Source organism: Balaenoptera acutorostrata, chromosome 14 (genome assembly GCF_949987535.1).
Source record: "Balaenoptera acutorostrata chromosome 14, mBalAcu1.1, whole genome shotgun sequence".
NCBI lineage: Eukaryota > Metazoa > Chordata > Mammalia > Artiodactyla > Balaenopteridae > Balaenoptera > Balaenoptera acutorostrata.
In genome coordinates, this window is record NC_080077.1 from 43367880 (window position 1) to 43387066 (window position 19187).

Here is a 19187-nt window from a genome sequence, read left to right on the forward strand (position 1 = left end):
GAGGACCCGCTTCTGTAATCGAAGTTTTCCCCGACCTTGAAGCAGTGCAGAGAGGGTAGGGAGCTTGGAGGTGCTTTGTGGAGAAAACTAAATTTTTAAATCTTCTTGGTGCGTGGTACAGGAAGAAGGCTATAAGGGACAAAATTTGCTTGTGCTTGGAAAGCCCTACTTTTTGATTAACCTTCTTTGGGATGGTCTTTTTATAGTGCTTTTAAGTTTCATAGTAGAAAGGTGAAACCAGGTAAGGAAAACCTAGACACTTTAATTGCAGTGTTTAAATGACCGCTTCTCTTCTAATTCTCTTGGACTACTACAGAAAAAAAATTCTTAAATACCTTCTCCTTGGAGCCTCTAAATACTGTATTTTAAAAGCTCTCATCTTTGTCTTTTCTTAAGTCTCTTTAAAAACAGTGATTTCCTTTTAGTCTAATTTTTGCATAAAGGGAAGAGGCTTAATAATAATTATCCCATCTCATAAATTGTGAGAACGTGTATGATTTTCAAGGACAACTGTTTGTCACCGTGAAGAAAAAAAAAAAAGAAAACTATTTACAACAAAGAAAAGGAATTTGGCTGAGAGTCACAATCTAACATCACCATAAATTTATCTAGAACTTTGTAGCTGTCAGAGTGTTTTATCTCAATTGATCCTCAGAACCTCCTTTCTCCCTTTACACCCTCAAAAGTTTAGTATTGTAACATGGAAGTGTCACTCCTCTTAGAACTCAGTTCTAAATAATTACTGAGCCAGCCTCGCAGTCTTATGTGCATGGTGTTCTTTGATTCCCATGGTTTCCTGTTAAATCAGCTAGAATGTAGGTGGTGTGGAACTCTGACGTGTTTTCACTTGTGAATGAAGAGAAGCCATCAATGCCCTCAGTTGATTAGAGTATAAGCCTCCATGTGCAATGTCCACCACAATCTTTAGTTCGTTCCTCTGTTCTACATTTGCTAATCTCTTTCCACCTTCCCCAGAAGCTGTCTAACCCTACACGGACTATGACATAAGAGAAAAACAAACAGCTAAGTCTTATCATCTTCTCTTTGGAAAGACTGTTTCCCATTCCAGGACCCTTTTGCATTTCCCTTTTGGGGTGGGGTGAGAAGGGATTGGAGGATGCATATTTCTACACACAGCAGTGTCCATTGGATCCCTATAAGCTCACAGTGGACCCCCCAGACAGAAGTGAAGAAGTGTTCTCTTTATTGACAAAGTAGTTCTTCTTTTCTCTTATATTCTGTAGGATGTTTCTGAGTTCTGGGTTGCAGTCATTAAGAGGAGGAAGATAAAATTTTGTGCTTGTTTTAACCAAGGAGAGGCTTGATCAGCCAGGATGTTGGCACCTAATGATTTCAATGTATTTTACTGGAAGATTTCTCCTATATAAATAAAAAATATAAATATTTGGTAGAATGACTTAAAGCTAAATGACTTGCTTTTTGTCTAACATCACATATGAATGAAAGGTTTTATTTTATTTTATTTTTTTTTAATATATTTTTCTTAACCATATTTGCTTATTTATTTATTTATTTATGGCTGTGTTGGGTCTTCGTTTCTGTGCGAGGGCTTTCTCCAGTTGCGGCGAGCGGGGGCCACTCTTCATCGCGGTGCACGGGGCCTCTCACTATCGTGGCCTCTCTTGTTGCGGAGCACAGGCTCCAGATGCGCAGGCTCAGTAGTTGTGGCTCACGGGCCCAGTTGCTCCGCGGCATGTGGGATCTTCCCAGACCAGAGCTCGAACCCGTGTCCCCTGCATTGGCAGGCAGATTCTCAACCACTGTGCCACCAGGGAAGCCCTGAAAGGTTTTATTTTTAATGTGAGAGCATTTTGTGTATTCTATTACATTCTCTGAAAAGAAAGTTTTCGTGTTTTTATTCTTATTTTTGCACCGTTTTGTTTTTAACTTTTTTACTGTTTAACATAATATAGCACAACTGCATTGAAAGATGTGGACACTGTGACACTTTCAATAGATAGGATATGACATTCACTAGGTAACTAAAATGCATATAATTGATTTTTGTATACATGTTTTAATGAATAAACTTACATGCCAATGCTATATAGAAAAGATGACAGATTGAAAAAAGCCAAACACATTAATAATTTTTAGACATTTTAAAGTGTGCTGTTACTTAGAAGAAGAGCAAATGTTTTTTGAAATTTTACCATTTTCTCACTTTTCCAGAAGACTCAAAAATAATCAAAGGATAAATAACTTCTAGACAGGAGGAAATTCATTGTTTTATGTAGGTCTGCCCTCTTGTGTCTGTACTAGGAAATCTTGATCTTATTTTATTTAGGGAAAGTCACTGAAAACAACCTACAGAATCAAAACTGCTTATAATTAGATTGTTTTATGGTCATATCAATCATGAGCAATTTCACTGAGTTCAAGAAGGTTCATTTTAATTTAGGTGATTTGCATTAAATAAACATTTTGGACCAGATAAAATAAAAAAGACAACATTAAACATTTAAGAATTAGTTCAGTTTTGGTACCCTGTAAAGTAAGATTAGAGTTTATTCTACAGTAGAAAGTATTTGAGCATTTGGTATTTAAAAATGTTTAAATACATAGTTCATTATACCTTACTCTTTATACATCATGATAAACAGAATAAATAAGTTGCATTTAAAGAATGGGTTTTTGTTTTACAATATAATCTAAGGTACAATATTCTGTAATCCTCGAGTATAAGGTTTTAATTTCTGTTAAAGGCAGAATGAAAAACAAAACAATTCTTTATTTCTGTTTGACTTAGGAAAAACTCCATAACCTCACAGCTTATGGTTTGCAGTTGATGTTGTAATGAGCAACATAATGAAAAGGATAGAATTTATTATTGCAAAATTTCCACTTATTTTTTAAGATCATTGCAGCTAATTACAGAACTTGGTTATTTTTTGCATGGGTTATTATTGACACCAGTGAAGTGAATGCATTACTTCTTGTGTATAAGCTCTTCTAGTTGATGTTAGGGATATCCAACCCATAGATGAGGTTTCACTGAAGAAATCCCTCTGTTAGTAAGAAACCCCTTTTCCCTCTGTTCTCAGATATCAGTGAACCAAAATTATCCCCCTTCCTATCTCCAGTACTCCTCAGGGATTCAGAAAAAACTTAAAAGCAATATTTCCTTCACTATTTTCTTAGTAGCACTTGTGTTACAAATCAAGGTCAACACTGACTTTTCCAATTCTTTTAGTAACCATATTTTGCCAAATCGTATAGGAAATTACATATTTTCTACTCCTTTAATAATTACTATATCAGTAGTATGTCTTGAACGTAAGTTAAAATTAACAGATTGTGCAATATAGTTGTAAACCATTTTAGACTTAATTTTAAACTGAGTCAATTTAAATTACCAAATTTTGGTGAATATATTTTCCAAACCAGTTTTTACTTCTATTGTTTAATTTGTTGGAAGATATTTGATATTTTTAAATGACTAGAGGGGAAACTGGAAATGTATTCAGCAAGAAAATCATTGTAGATTAGTATTGCTCTATCTATAATTTAGCGTAGTTGAATGGCCTACCAAATATGTATTTACCATCTGGGTGATAAAGGAAAACAGCTAAGCCCTATCATAAACAATAGTGGGATTAAAAAGTTCATTTCAAAATTTAATCAAAGAATTTGTTAATTTTGGAGAGATAGTTAAAAATTTTATTTTTTAATGCTTGAAATAATATTTTTTCTTTTATTCTTTTCCTTGCCTACATTGAGTGTGAGATTAGAACAGAAGACAACCTGTGAAATCATTCTAATGTCTTAAAATTTCATGATTCCAGAGATACAGTGTGGCAGTTATGTGCTCTAACTCAGATAATTAGCTATAGTGCCTTAAATTAAGGTTGATTCTGTTCTATTAGTGTATTAGTATTTATGGCTAATCACAATGTCAGATGTTAAATTAACCAGCAGTTCTTGTCTATTGATCATAAAGTCCTAGAGAGAACAGATTTACAGTTTACCTACACATGCTAAAATTCTGTAATTCTTTGAAAAAATTAGTTAAATTTTACTTATGTAAGGGTATGGTCTTGCTTTTTTTAACTTGATTCTCATAAACTTAAAATATTAGGGTAGTATAGAAAAAACATAATTTCTATTTTAGAATGTAGGTTCTGATAGAATTACTACAAAGACTTCTGTATGATGATAGTAAAGATAACAGATGTGAGGGCTGTTTCAAATGATGACATTTCATTTGAATGATTATTTTGATATACTTGGTGAAGACCTGAAAAATACTTAATAAACATCAAAGAGACTTTTACAGTACAGTATAAATTATATTTACCCCCAAAGAGTGAAGCTACTGCTTTATATATGAAGTGAACTTGTTAGCAGTGCAGTTTCAAAACTAAACCCCTAGTTCCTCCTTAGGAAAGATTTGGGATAGAAACTTATAAGCTCTTTTGAGAAAATTAGCAGTTACATTATGCACACTTACATTGTAGTCATTTTAAAGTTAATTTTTTAAAATAAAGCCCTTTTTATGTTTACAACATCCAGCAGATGAATACATTTGCTAACAATTTGTTTTGTTCCAAATCTTGACCTTTTCACAAAGAAATTCTTCTACTTAGGAAGTGGTCTCTTATATAGTATTGTTTTCCCTTCTTCATGGGATGATAGATTTTAAGCTGATGGTGATAAGTTGCAGCACTGGAGATTGCAGCAGAACTTCAGAGAAGCATCACGATGATGCAAATCAGCAAGAGACATATTAAGATGAGACAGAAATTGACAAATAGGTTCTGGAGATTTTGACGTGCGTGTTGAGGCATTTCAATGGTTGAAGCTCTTCTTATAGCAGAGCGAGTGAGGTATTGGACTTTATCCATGACACCAGGAAGGCAGGAAGCCTGAAGTTTTAAACGGTCAAGAGAAAGATAAAAAGCTGCCAGCCAAGTGTGAGATCACTATCTTCTTTTAGGTTTCCTGGAATGTAAAAATAGAAAATGGATTAGCATAATATGTGTAACCTATCCTCTGAACAGGTAAAACACAGTTTTGTATTAATCCCTCTTCCTCAACATTATTTGTATTTATGACATCAAATATCTCTGTAGTCTGTGTGTGTGTTGCTCTGTCTCTGTCAGTCTGTTTTGGTGATGGTCACCATGATGTCTTGTATTTGGGGTGTAATAACTTTAGTCTTTGCCTCCTCCTCTCAAAATGACTGGAAGTATAGTTTGGTTAGGGTGCAGCTTGTTTTGGGCTATTCCCTTGGGCAAAAGTTCTTACAAATAGTTTATTTTTTTAAATTTATTTATTTATTTTTGGCTGTATTGGGTCTTTGTTGCTGTGCGCGGGCTTTCTTTTAGTTGTGGCGAGTGGGGGCTACTCTTTGTTGCGGTGTGCGGGCTTCTCATTGCGGTGTCTCCTCTTTTTTGCGGAGCACGGGCTCCAGGCGTGTGTGCTGCAGTAGTTGTGGCACGTGGGCTCAGTAGTTGTGGCTCGCAGGCTCAGTAGTTGTGGCTCACAGGCTCAGTAGTTGTGGTGCACGGGCTTAGTTGCTCCATGGCATGTGGAATCTTCCTGGACCAGGGCTCGAACCCGTGCCCCCTGCATTGGCAGGCAGGTTCTTAACCTCTGCACCACCAGGGAAGTCCTTACATATAGTTTTAGTAAGGCTGTTTCTCTGTGAGCATAATTGTTGTGAACATTAGTATGTAAATAGCTCTAGAGCAAGTCTTATAATAAGAAATGCATGCATTAAATTATTCTCTGGATGTTGATTTCACTCCAGAATAAAATAGTTCAATGAGCAGTGTTTTACCAGAACTGTAGATTCAAATGTTTCTCATTCCTTTTTATGATTTTATAGCTTTGTAGAATATGCTATTTTAAGTAACTTTTTAACAAGATGATATTAAGTACTGAAGGCTGTCAAGACTCAGAAGGCATAGTAATAAAATTATCATTATCTCACTGTCTACCACAGACAGTTGCTATTTGCAAAGGACCTGTACTTAAGAACAGCGTTTCCATTTGTTTTCTTTCAGAGCTCCCACAAGCTATTCTGCCTAATTAATTAATTAGTTGCTGCCTAATCAATTATCTGTGCTAATTAATTAACAAAACAAAACTTAAAACAACAGATCATTGTAGAAAATTAGATATAGATTAAAAATTAGCTGTGAGTTAACTGCCCAGAGATAATAGCTATTAACATTTGGTGATATTTGTTGTCAATCAGGATACGTCTATGTAAATTTTGAAATAAGAAAAATTAGAAATGGAATTTAAAAAATAACCGTAATTAACTGCCAAAGATAATAGCTGTTAACATTTGTTGATATATCACTGCTAATCAAGATATTACTACCTTACCCCAGCTGCCTGATTTCATTTTCTCTGTAGTGGCTATATATCTCATGAAAACCCATCTCAACCTTCAGCTGTATTTCTGAGAGAGACTACTGCTGAAGACAGCAGAGGGAAGAACTGAAAGAATGAGGAAGGGGAAGATATGTATTAGGACTGATCAGTTAGAACTCCTCATTTATTGTTACAAAGAAACCATGTGGTATATGGTGGTTAGATTCTATATAATTTCAGCACTTCAACTTGGCTCTATTAAGTTTTTTTTTTAACATCTTTGTTGGAGTATAATTGCTTTACAATAGTGTGTTAGTTTCTTCTGTATAACAGTGAATCAGCTATATGTATACATATATCCCGATATCTCCTCCCTCTTGTGTCTCCCTCCCACCCTCCCTATCCCACCCCTCTAGGTGGTCACAAAGCACCGAGCTGATCTCCCTGTGTTATGCAGCTGCTTCCCACTAGCTGTGTATTTTACATTTGGTAGTATATATATATGTTTGAATTATGGGCTTTCATTTGGCTGAAGACTCTGGTCTCCTTCATAGTACTGGCCTATAGTGAGGAGATCCAAAAAACCAACTTAAGTCAGACTTCATTCCTTCAAAGAGTTGGTAACAAACTGTGTTTCTCTAGCTCATATATATATATATATATATATATATATATATATATATGTCTTTAGCATATATTCTTCATTCTCCAACACAAGTGGCTGTTACTTAATAGAAAATGACAGCATAAGCTTGGTATAAATTTAATTTAATTACTTTTTTTTTAATTCCTCAGGTAAAATACTATAGAAATAAAGGGGTTTTCTTTTGTTCCTTAAGAAGAAGCATCCTTTAAGTTGTTTCGGCTTATATTTGTTTATTATAGATATAGCGGATTTATACTGTTGGGTAATTGTGGAGAAGGTTTTCTTTATTACTTTATTATATAAATCTGACTAATCTCTTTATATAACAGAGTACAACTAAGAAGGTTGTAAAGAATTAGCATTGGTAATTCCTATTTAAACTTAATTTTTGTGAAGTTTCAGGACTTAAATGGTATGAAAGGTCTAAATTTTAAAATTATTGTGAGATATAACATGGAAAAGGAAGAGCAGGCCAGTTATTCATCATGAAGCATATGCAAGAGTCATTCCCTACCCTGACACTGGTGAGTGGTACTTGAGTCACATGAAACATGTCACCTTTCCATAAATACTTCATTCCCTTTTATGATTCTGTCCTTTGCACATGTTGTTCTGGCTCTGCCTGGAATGTCTTCCCTCCCCCTGCCTCTACCTTTGATTCTTTGCCAGGCAGACTTCAGTTAATCCTTAAGGCCCAGTTTAAATATCACTTCCTAATGAAACCTTCCATTACTCGTTAAGGCAGAATTGGTTATCACCTCTGTTGGGTTTTAGTAGGGCTCTGGTATTACCTGTATCAAGATATGGCTATCAGGCTGTGCTGTAATTTTGATTTACATGCCTGTGCCCCCAACTAGAATTCTAGTTCGTGGGTATAAGAAATCACGTGTTTATGTTGTATTCTAGTACTTAGTGCAAAATTAGTACCATTTGAACAAGTCAGTGAAGTTGAACAAGGGTTTTTATTATTTAATATTTTTAGAAAATTATTAATGATCAAAGATAGTGCTGTGATTAACAGATTAACCATGTGAAAAATAGAATTTGATAGTTAAACACATAATCTCCAATATTCTTCTCAAGTCTCTTTCTTTTTGTTAGCCTGAACTGGGCTTTGTACAAGTGGGTATTTGGTGTTTGTGAAATACAAAGAGGTGTGCCTTAAATAGATGAGCTATCTAATGATGAATATGCAATGAATAGATTTTAAAGATGATCTCATAATACTTCAGCCAACTATTGTTGGGAAAGGATAGTTTGTTCCTGGAGACAAATTGATTATAAAGGAGACAACCAAAGATACTGTCTTATTTCTTGTCAAACTTAGAAATACAATTCTAAAGTGATTTGTAGTCCCTTTATAACCTTATGCTAAAACCAAAACAAATCTACTTTACATGCTGAAATGTTAGCTATATGCATGCAATTTATTGGGCCCAATTTATTTACAGTGGTACGATCTGAAATGTGTTGAGTCCTAATTCTGCTGAACTTCCAAAGTCTGTATGATAATAATTAAGCCAAAATTCATCCCTACAAGATGGGGCTTCCAGTCATATGTTGAGAATTGAAAAACTGTGTGGGAACAGCACAGTCCTATTTTTAGAGTTGTCTGTGACCTTTACTACATCACAATTTATGGCATGGTTGTCAGGTGTTTATCTTTTTCTTTTTTCCTCCTCTGTGGTCACAACCATCCTATGAGTTTAAAACTCCTGCAGTCTTTTTTCTTCTCTTTCTTAGAGCCAAGCTGTTAATGCAGTAGTATTTGGTGGAGAGCCTAGAAAAATAGTTTCACTGTATTTTCATTTAATTTAATCTTTTAGAGCATTCTTTTGGGATAGTCAGAAATAGATTGTGTTGGGGTATTCTGAACTTACATCTGGCCTAAACAGCCAAGGAGACTGAAATTAGCTCTACCCACCCCACAACACCCGCCCCCAGGGGGGGGCTTTTTAAAAGGATGACAGTTATGTAAATTAAGTGTTTAGGACAAGAGGAGTAAGGATACTTTGAAAATTAATTCACCATCCGGGCCCTAGTATCAGAATATTGAAAATATGAAAAATGCTTTGATAGGAATTTGGTTGTAGATGTGCCAGGCCCCTGTCTCTTGAGTTACATGTAAGAGGCAGAAAAGTACCCACAGAGTATCTGGTATGTCTGTGGGCACTGTGATTATTCTAATTTTTGGAAGGATGGGAAGAATAACCCTTTACTGTTCTTTGTAGGATTTATAAAGCCTTTGCTTGTCCACTTTTCCTCTTTTGCTCAAAAAGATGAAATTGGGAAGTAAATACGGTCAAGTTCAAGATAGTATTCTGTTTTTTTGAAGTGGAAGAAGGAGAGACCAAACTACAGGCAACTCTAATCCTTCAACAGATATCATGTGCCGTGTTAGGCAATATTTTGGGTGCAAGGTACCTTGTCAGCTTCTGCAGTAGTTCTCACTTTGTCTGCATTGATTTCTATTTCTTAAGGTAACGTCAGGCACATTCTTGTGCAAAAGGAACCTAAGTAGACTTTTGCAAACTTTTGGTGTCTGCTTTATGACTTGCTAGACAATTGATACCTTAACGATGTTGTATACACTGAGCAGTAATCCCCACGTGTAATTTAAGCACTTTCAGTGCTTTGCAGAACTTACTGAACTTCAGTTTTTTTTTTCAGTACTCCCTCTGCTGAAACCATAAATTCCTTAGATTCTTTATTTGTGGTATTCAGAATTTTGCTTCCCTTTAATTTTTATCTGCTTGTTTATGCTTTTAGTAAAATAAACATGGACATATTTTGCTAGTAAATTCAAGTCATACACATCTAAGACTACAGTCTGACAGATCATTCTTTGAAAAATTTTTCCCATTAGGTTGGTTCAGAAGGTTAGAATTCTCTATAGATTTGAGTTACAGGACTTGTCTATATTAGGATTATTGGGGGGGGGTGTTATTTTTTCCTACTCTTTGCTGTCATTTTTGCAGATAATCCAGAAGCGATTGTATATGCATCTTTTTTGTTGTGGTTGTTGAATTAAGTCAGGACAGTTCATCATTAGATTTGTCATCAATCTGTTGGCATCCAAAAGTTCACTTTGGTAGAATCATTTTCCTTTTGAGATTGCCTAATGCTAATAAACTTGGAAGTTATTTTGTGTCAGCAACTTTCCAGAGCTTTGTTGGTCCACACTGGCTATTTGAAAGAATCTTCAAGCTGCTTCTGCCTGGTTATGAAAAGAATTGTGTAAACATATAAAAATCAACATATTCTCAACTCCTAAATTGACCCCATAATGAATTGTTTCCCTCAGTTCAAGCTCTGCCTTTAGGAAAATTCATTCAACAGCAGCATACAGATTTTCTCTTTGAAACTGGCACACTGCTGTTGCTAGTCCGTGGGCTTGTCTTTATTGTCTGTTTATTATGCTAAGATTAATTTATTTGCAATTAAAATATTCTTTTTAACCTTCAGATTCTTCTTGGGGGGAAAAGCATGTGAGGAGGAAGTGTAGAGGAAGTTTTAAGGAAAATGAATGCCAGTTAAATATATCTCCACTAATGTGGGTACGTTGGTCCTCCCCTCCCCCCCTGTTTTGGAGAGACCTGAAGGTGAAATACATTTTAAAAAGCACTAGAGGTCCTCAGTTGACTACAAGTTTACTGGGGTGGAGATGTACACCCAGGCCTCATTTTCTTGTGTTTCTCTGGTAATACATGCTTCAGAATTACGTAGGGTAAGAACATTGATGTACTATTTCTGGAAATGTTCAAAGAGACTACATATTATCTGATTTAGGTCACTGTAATTTAGAAACATCACTTCCTTGATTTCTAACCTTTAGGTTTTCTTCTTTGCTGGTGTGATCAGTACTGTGTTAATTAACAGTTTAGATGAAAGTTAGTGATTTTCATAGCATAAATAAAGCAAGATTGCTCTATTCAAGCACTTCAGAACAAATGGGGTTGAATATTTTAAATGGTAGAATGTGAGGAGGTCAGAAATGAAACTGAGGAAAGCCAAGGATTTAATATGGAACTGGAATAAAATACGAAAGTGTGGTTTTTGTTTATGCAAGTATTCTCCTATCTCCAATTAATTAGTGCGATTAAGAAACAGTACATAAAAAAATGTAATTTTTTGAAAAGTTTTGAGGAGAAATTAACCTGAATTTTAGGTATCAAAGCTAAAGATTAAAGACATGAGTATTTTAACAATGAAGCAAATTAAATAAAAAGAAACTTTAATTTGTGCATGTTATTGTTCTTTAAAATCTGTGCAGTTAGTTTGAGTTTTGTCTTCCAGGGTGAATCGCTTAATAACTGAGGACATCTATAATTTTCTTATATCCCTGGCTTTGAAAGTGATCAGGAGAATATTATAAGGCTATTAAGGACATCATACCTCATGCATAAATTTAACTTTAAATGAAATGGAGTGGTTTTAAATTAAAATAGAAGTTTGTATCCTCTAACTTTGCCTTTTAGAGTGCCATTTGAGGACTTTGAATTTATTTTGTTTTGCCAATGTCATGATTTATTTTTAAGCCATGTTGATCAGTGGATGAGATGTGTGTGTGGTTTAGAGTCATGAAATCTTGGCTCTTGCCAAGCCTCCACCATTTCCTAGCTCTGTGACCTTGGGCAGTTCACCTTTTTGCATCTGTTCCTAAACTGTAAAATAGAGATGGAGTGTCAAACATATAGGGATTTAAGAGGATCAAATGAAATATTTGTATATGGTGCATTTAGAAAATTGTTCAAGAATAAAGAAGGAAGTTTTAATTGCCCTCTTTATTTCTAGGATTGGTAATAAATATACAGTCTAATTTAGGTACTCTTAATTTTTACATTTAATTTTTACTTAAAACTTTAATACGTGACACAGTTAATATTTTACCTAATACATTAAAATTTTAATTCTTCTGGGGAACTATTTTGTTTATGTAAATATTCTATCTCCAATTAATTAGTGAGATTAAGAAATAATATCAATAAGTAACCAAATGCAATTTTTTCTGGAATATTATTTTCCTTTATGTCCACTGAAATACTGTTAAAATAATTTTGATACTTGAGTTTGAGGAAATGATAGTGACATGACTCCTCTTAGTTAGACAGAGTACTCTGGCTCTTTCATGTGTTTTTAAGACTTAATCAATTTTTCATAATTTAAACATCTTTCACATTTCTTCCATTTTATTTCATCAGACACTTTTTTTTTCTTTTAAGCACTTAGTTTTAAACCACATGAAACAAAGACAGTACTTAAATTTCACCTTATGAAAGAGATGAACTAGTTGGGACATTATGTCTGGCACTAGGGCATTATGTTTCAAATTTGAATAACAGTCACTGTAACTATGTAATTTCTGTTAATCTGGACACACGAAGGATAACTTTAATAGCAGAATTTCTGCTCTTTCTAGAAATTAACAACTTCGTGGAGCAGTATGTGATGTGAAATTTTGGTACTATAAAAGAATTCATGAACATCTCATTTGAAGTGTGAGAATGTAATTTGATAGATATTTGAGTAAAAATGCATAAACCTGCATATAAAACACCTGCACTGAGTGACTCTTGTGTAATATCAAAGGAAAAACATTTTATGAATATGAAGATACTTAGAGGCAGTTAGGGTGCCTCAGTGGTAGACAAAAATTAGAAATGCTTTTGCATGCCTCAAGGAAAGCTGCTTAAGGAATTATACAAAGTTCTTATCTATAAAAAGCAGTAGAGTTAACATTTGTCATAAGAACTTAGAATTCTAGAGGTAAACTTTATTTTGACATATATATAAAAATAAAAATAATGAAATAAAATCAGTGTAGTATCTTTTATGCCCTGACTGAAAGTTAAGAATGAAAACACATTTCATATATTAAATTGAGGATAAAGAGTAGAGTAGAATTTAAACAGAAGTTATAAAATTTATGGTGGCATCTCCATTCCTGGGCATTTTTTCATCCTCCTCCCCACCTTCCAAATACAAGAGAGGAAACTGAGGAACACTGGAGGATAGTAACTTGATAAAAGTATATTCATTAATAGGCAGAATAAACATTCATTTGATCAAATTCACTCAAAGGAGATACTTAGGAATATTTGTGCTACCAAAATAACGTCTCTTTATTTTTAAAATAAAGAAATTAATGTTCTGTAACTTTAGAAAGAATTTTACATGTTTTTGACAAGTGTTTTGAAATGTCCAAACTTGTTATTTATGATATAATATTGAATTTAATATAAATAACTCAATTTATTAAAAGCTTGGATTTTTTAATAGAAGTTGACTGGACTTAGTTCGTGCTATATGTTCTTAAACTCCACTTCATTAATATTCCCTGTAAAGAATCATAATGATAATATTGGAGTAGTCATGCCAGTAACAAAACTGTTCTTAGTATTCCGGATGTAAGCAGACAGCTCAGTCCTACCCTACTTCTCAGCAGAGTAACACATAACAAAATGAAACCATTATTTTTGCATGGAGAAATCAAATCACCACTAGTACCAAACATGGTAACATTATTGAAAGATATTTTAATTGGCAGAAATTTACTTTCGAAGAGCAAAATAAAAGTGAAGGTTAAATTAAAATGACAAACCAACAACCAGGACCAAAGATGAATGCTATCTTTATCATTTCTAGGTTAAGTCTTATTCTTACTATCACTGAATGGATAAGCATTTATTTAGAAATTAAGCTTTATGTCAATCAGACATGTTATTATCTAACTTTGAACTGAAGTTTATAAAATATGATTAACTTTTTAAAAAGTTCAGTAAGTTTGAGTTATAGAAAGTAAGAATTGCCATAATCAGTGAAATCTGTTTCTTACCTTGGCTGTTGTGATGATCACAATATAGAATATTGTAAGTTGTATGAAGTATTATCCGGCGTTTAGCTGGAAAGTTTTCTGACTGTTACCAGAGTTATGGGAACAATTGAAGTAGGTGGAGGAGAAAAAGTGTTCTAGGGAGGTCTTATGATGTCACGCAGGAATTCTGAAGTTATGATTGGTTAGCCATAGTCTTATCACAACCAAACTTTTTAGAATGTCATTAATCTTAACCTTAGGTATGGAAAGGTCATTAACACTTTGTGCCTTTTGTTCTTTATTTTAAAAAGTATATGGGAGATAAGTGAAAAAGTAAGTTCAGAGTGGTAGAAAGCTCTTTTTTAGAGGTTCATGCATCTTCAGGCTTAGAAGTGATTGTAAACTGAGGGTGATAATGTTGAAGAACTAAAATAAAGTAATAGGAATTTTAATAGAATGAGAATAATAATACTGGCTTAAGCCAAACAACTTTCATTGAGTTTGTTGTTGCTGTTGCTTTAATACTGCAGCTTCATAATGTTAGCTTCTAGCAAGACAATAATTAAACATTGTCACAGAATCAAATTTTATACCTTTTCCTGACTTATTTTCTTCTTTTCTCATACGTACATGTGTATGGGGGAGAGAGTATGTGTGAGAAAGCCAGGCTGAGAAATCTGATTTTGGTTTTAAAAATTTTGTGTTTCCTCAGTTAGGGCTTTAACAACATTTTTATGAATAGTAATTCTCATTTGAACTGATAGATATCACCCCAAGAAAAGTTGCTGTTTACACATTTAAGTACTTAGGATATTTTAACAGCTACATTAAATTACCATAAAATCTTACTAAAATTCCAATAAGCTGACAGTATCAAGAGTAACTTTCTAGCAAAAAAGAAATAATCACAAATCACTAATCAGTGGCATCCTAGTTAGTGATACTTTATTGACAATAGGTGTGCATGTGTTTGGAAATTTAGTACTTCTGAAAGGGTGTGCCTCATTTAATGCAGTAGTTGTTTTCCTGAAAATTACTGTGTAAATGAAATTTTAGTAAATGGAATGATGTTTTGAACTTCCGAGAACAGAAAAGAATTCCTTTGACAAGCCAGGCATCATTTTCCTGTTTTTTCTAATTTTTTTGCTTATATATTAGATTTACTTAAATCACCACACCTCCAGATTCTAATTCTTAAATCTCGACTATAATTCTGGAGAAGCTACTTGTTATTTTTAATTTTTAAAATACTTATAGCAGAGTGAACTCAGTCTGCTTCACTTTCTTATGGGTAACTAAAATCTTTTTGCAGCAGCTGCTTATGTGTCCTTAAATGGAGATGATTTTGGCTTCTTCCAAAGAAAGATAAATCCTTTGCTAGAACAAATCTCTTGTTATTTAAAGAATCAACTAAAACTATCAGAGAAATAACATTCAGCAAGGCCCTCTGTAAACATTGCTAAGGGAAAATTTTACAACTTAAAAGTAAAACCCCAAATTAAATAAATTGCATGAATGTTTGACAGTTTGCTCAGTGCTATTCAAGCATTTTTTCTTTCAATCATTACATAATGAGGATCTCTTATTATTACCAATTGCCAATGATTAATGAAATACAAAACCTAGGGCCTTGAAATATAACCCTAAAGTGGTTTACAGTAATTTGTCAAAGATGACATAGCTGCTAAGGGACAGACTGAGGGTTCAAATCCAGATCTGTTTAGTTATAATTCTCTGATAGGTTGGCATGTTGTGTGGGGGGAAAGCCATAATCTGGACATGGATTTCAGAGAGTAGTATACGTCAGCTAAGGGATTTTAAGATGGAGATAGCTGAATTACTGAAAACTCAAACTATTTTTAGAAAGTCTGCTTTAAGTTCACCTACACATTCATTTGAAAGTGAAGCTTAGGGGATAGATCATTGTAGTTGCACCTCTAGTTCTAAGAAAATAGAATTAGTAATACTTAGTTGTATAAGTTGTATAAGAAACCGCCATAGACCAAATAAAATATGGCCTAGATATTTCACATGTTGGCAGATTTGCTTAAAAGCATATATAGCTGGGCACACACACCCTTAGAAGGATACTAACAAACTGTGTGTTAGAGTTGGAAAATGGAGATAAAAATTTACTCTTCAGATTGGTACAAGGGCGGGGAGCTTCTGTGTTTACCTTTTTCGTTTTGGTTAGCTGCTGCTGCTGCTGCTGCTGAGGAGGACGATCATTATTATTCCTCCAAATGGAACTCTAGGAAGTGTTACACCTTCGTTTTAGGCTGATTGCCTAAACAGAAAGTTGCTTACTAGGAGCACTGGTGAGCTACAGTATAGTCAATAGATTGTTCCTCAGAAATTCCACAATGAGGGGCTGGAAAGTGTTTTTAGAGGTGCTTTGTCAGAATCTTCATTTAGAGTCAGACTATGGTCTGAATCCATTTTTGGTCGCATGACCTTATACAAACTTGTCTAAGCTGCCTTATCTGTGGAATGGGTTTGTTGTGAGGATTTAATGAGAAGAAGTATGTATAATGACTATTAGAGATCTTGCAACACAGTGTCCATTTAGTGTTAGCACTTATTTTCCTTTTGAAGATGATTCTTAATCTGCAGTCCATGGGTAGAGTTCAGTGCCCTTTGAACTTGGATAGGAAAAATGTTAGACATCTTTATTTTTACTAAGCTCTAAATGAGATTTAGCATTTCTTCAGTTTTGACTGTAGGCCACAAACTGCAGAAGTATTAGCAGTATGTTTGACTGTCACCGTTAGCAATCTTAGATAATTTCATATAGCATAGTTGTTGCAGATAGCTTGAAATACTGCTTACATTCATACCACTTGAAATTACAAAATTAGACCTGCCTGTAAATATATTGTTATTTAATGCATTAATAAAGAAGCATAACAGAAAAGGAAAATAAAAGAAAAGCAGAAATATTACAACATAAGTTTGTTTTTTTTTAATATTTATTTCAGTGTAATTTATTTCCTTTCTAATCCTATGTATCTCACTTAATTTTTTTTAAGTTTTATTTTATTTTATTTTATTTTTTTGATGTGGACCATTTTTAAAGTCCTTATTGAATTTGTTACAGTATTGCTTCTGTTTCACATTTTGGTTTTTTTGACCGTGAGGCATGTGGGATCTTAGCTCCCCAACCAGGGATCAAACCCGCACCCCCTGCATTGGAAGATGAAATCTTAACCACTGGACCGCCAGGGAAGTCCCTAAAGTTTTATTTTAGAACAGTTCTAAATTTACAGACTTACTGCAAATATAGTATAGAGAGCTCCTGTATACCCCATACACAGTGTCCCCTGTTGTTAACATATCCTACATGAGTATGGTACCTTTCTCACAGCGGTTATACCAGTGTTGATACTAAAGCCCATACTTTATTCAGATTTTCTGTTTCCCCTGGTGTTCCTTTTCTTTTCCAGGATTCTTTCCAGGACACCAGATTACATTTAGCAATCGTGCCTCCTTTGGTCCACTTGGTTGTGACGGTTTCTTACAGAATGTCCACAGTTGGGATTCGTCTGATGTTTCTCTCATGGTTAGGGCTGGTTAATGTGTTTTTGAGAGGAAGATCAGAGAGGTAAAGTGCCATTTTCATCACATATCAAGTGTACATACTATCAGCATGACTTACCGATGTCGTTAACCTTGATCACCTGGCTGAAGTGAAGTATTCGTCAAGTCTCTCCATGGTAAAGTTACTCTTTTCCCTCTCCCTCCTTACTGCACTCTCCAGAAGAAAGTTACTATGCACAGCCCACCCTTACGCTTCACTACCTTAAGAGTGAAGTGTCTATAAAAATTACTTGGCATCCTATGTATTTTATGATATAAAAACATTGAGAACAGATCAGTAGGCTTTAGCTGTCTGCCAAAAAATGTCCATGGCACAAAAAATTAAGAAGTCCTATGCTGGGAGTTGTTTCTGTCGTAGTATGGGGCAGTCCTTTTTGGAAAGAAGACTGAGTTCTCAAACGGGCTAAAATCCAGACCTCCTAGTTTGCTTTTTTAGGCCCTGCTTTTCTAGCTTTGTCTGGTATCACATTCCCTTGTATCCTGTGCTGTGGCCCTGTACAGCTGCCTGCGGCTTTTTGAACAGGCTGTTGTTCTATTTTAAGCCTCCTCACTTTTTGTAGGAATGTCCTCCTTACTAACCTTTATTCCCATTAAAGTGCTAGTTTCAATTTACTTCTTCTGTGCAGCCCTCTCTTTCTTATGATATATACTTCTGCATGTACCCCTATTATTATGTCTCATTTTATTGTGTTTATTAGTATATCTGCCTAGACTAGATTCCAAGCTACTGGAGAACTATCCAATAACTCATATTTATACCCTCTTTATTCCTTATAGTATAGAACCTGGCTTATAGCAATTCTTAAATATTGGCTCAATGGATGATTGGATGAGTGAGTGAATAAAGGGGGAACTAGGAAAGATTGCAAGGTGGTAGTGAATGAGTGATTCTGCAGAAGTAAGTGTTATAGACAGTTAAAAACTTCTCACTTTTAAAGCCCATCATGGGGGAGGAGGAGAATAATTGGGAGAGATTGGGGATAAGAGTACAGTAACTGAGAAAATAAACTTTCTTGTCATTTAAAGATGATGTAAATATATCTGTAGAGTAAGACTGAAGGAAGGTGGAACCATAAGCCCATGCTTCCTGAATTGAACTTCTAAATTTTTTTAAAATTTTTGTTTTCTTTGCTCATTGGATTCATAATAATTCATGGTACTATATATACTCTCAATATTGCAAGACCTGCTTTTATTTATGTAATTATTTAGTTTTTATTTTATTTTAATAGTGAAAAAAAGAAAGCACCTCTAAGATTACCACCTGAACATAAGCTGGGATGTTAATAACTTACATCTAACCACACGGTCTTGCCATGTTCCCCCTATCTTCCCCACCCAAGTAAATGATTATTCTGGTTCCTGGGTTAATTTCTTTACATTTGTTTTTATAGTTTTATGGCATTTTTAATTATGTATTCCTTAAAAGTTCTTGTAATTTTACTTAACTCTATGTAAAGGAAATTATGATGTATAAAAATCTTTTACACTGAGTATTTAAACTTCAAGTTGTAGTGGTATGTCAGAAGCAAAAGAAGCTTCAAGGTAGACTATTTTTTTTTCTGGAAAATTTTGACAAAAAGATAATTTAAGTGGTGACAGAATTAAAGCATTTTAATACTTAAACAAATATATAATACAGTAAAATGCAAGCTTTGAATAAATTTTTGTGATACTTCAAAGATAGGGGGCTTTTTAAAGTTAGACCTCCTAGACTCCCAAGGATTTTACCTAACTCTTAAAGGTTCTGTTCTGTTAAAAGTTTGAGAATTACTGCCTTAAAAT

At 34.2% G+C, this 19187-nt stretch overlaps 2 protein-coding genes across 8 annotated transcripts in view; one reads left to right on the forward strand and one right to left on the reverse strand.

The window, feature by feature from the left end:
* Positions 1 to 19187, forward strand: part of CEP85L (centrosomal protein 85 like) — a 210954-nt gene that overhangs the window by 110650 nt on the left and 81117 nt on the right. The window lies entirely within an intron of this gene.
* Positions 2394 to 17819, reverse strand: PLN (phospholamban). 2 transcript variants are annotated; one of them, XM_007190764.3, is made up of 2 exons: positions 17461 to 17819; positions 2394 to 4962 (listed from the first exon to the last, which is right to left on the reverse strand). In XM_007190764.3, exon 2 carries the CDS (start codon positions 4863 to 4865, stop codon positions 4707 to 4709), a length of 159 nt encoding a protein of 52 aa, XP_007190826.1. In that variant the 5' UTR covers positions 4866 to 4962; positions 17461 to 17819; the 3' UTR covers positions 2394 to 4706. The 2 variants fall into 2 exon arrangements, with proteins under 2 accessions (XP_007190826.1, XP_007190825.1); XM_007190763.2 differs by lacking the exon at positions 17461 to 17819 and adding an exon at positions 13827 to 13933.

What these genes read in the sequence shown, in the direction of transcription:
- PLN (XM_007190764.3), bottom strand. Translation starts at nt 4,865, where the DNA reads ATGGATAAAGTCCAATACCTCACTCGCTCTGCTATAAGAAGAGCTTCA.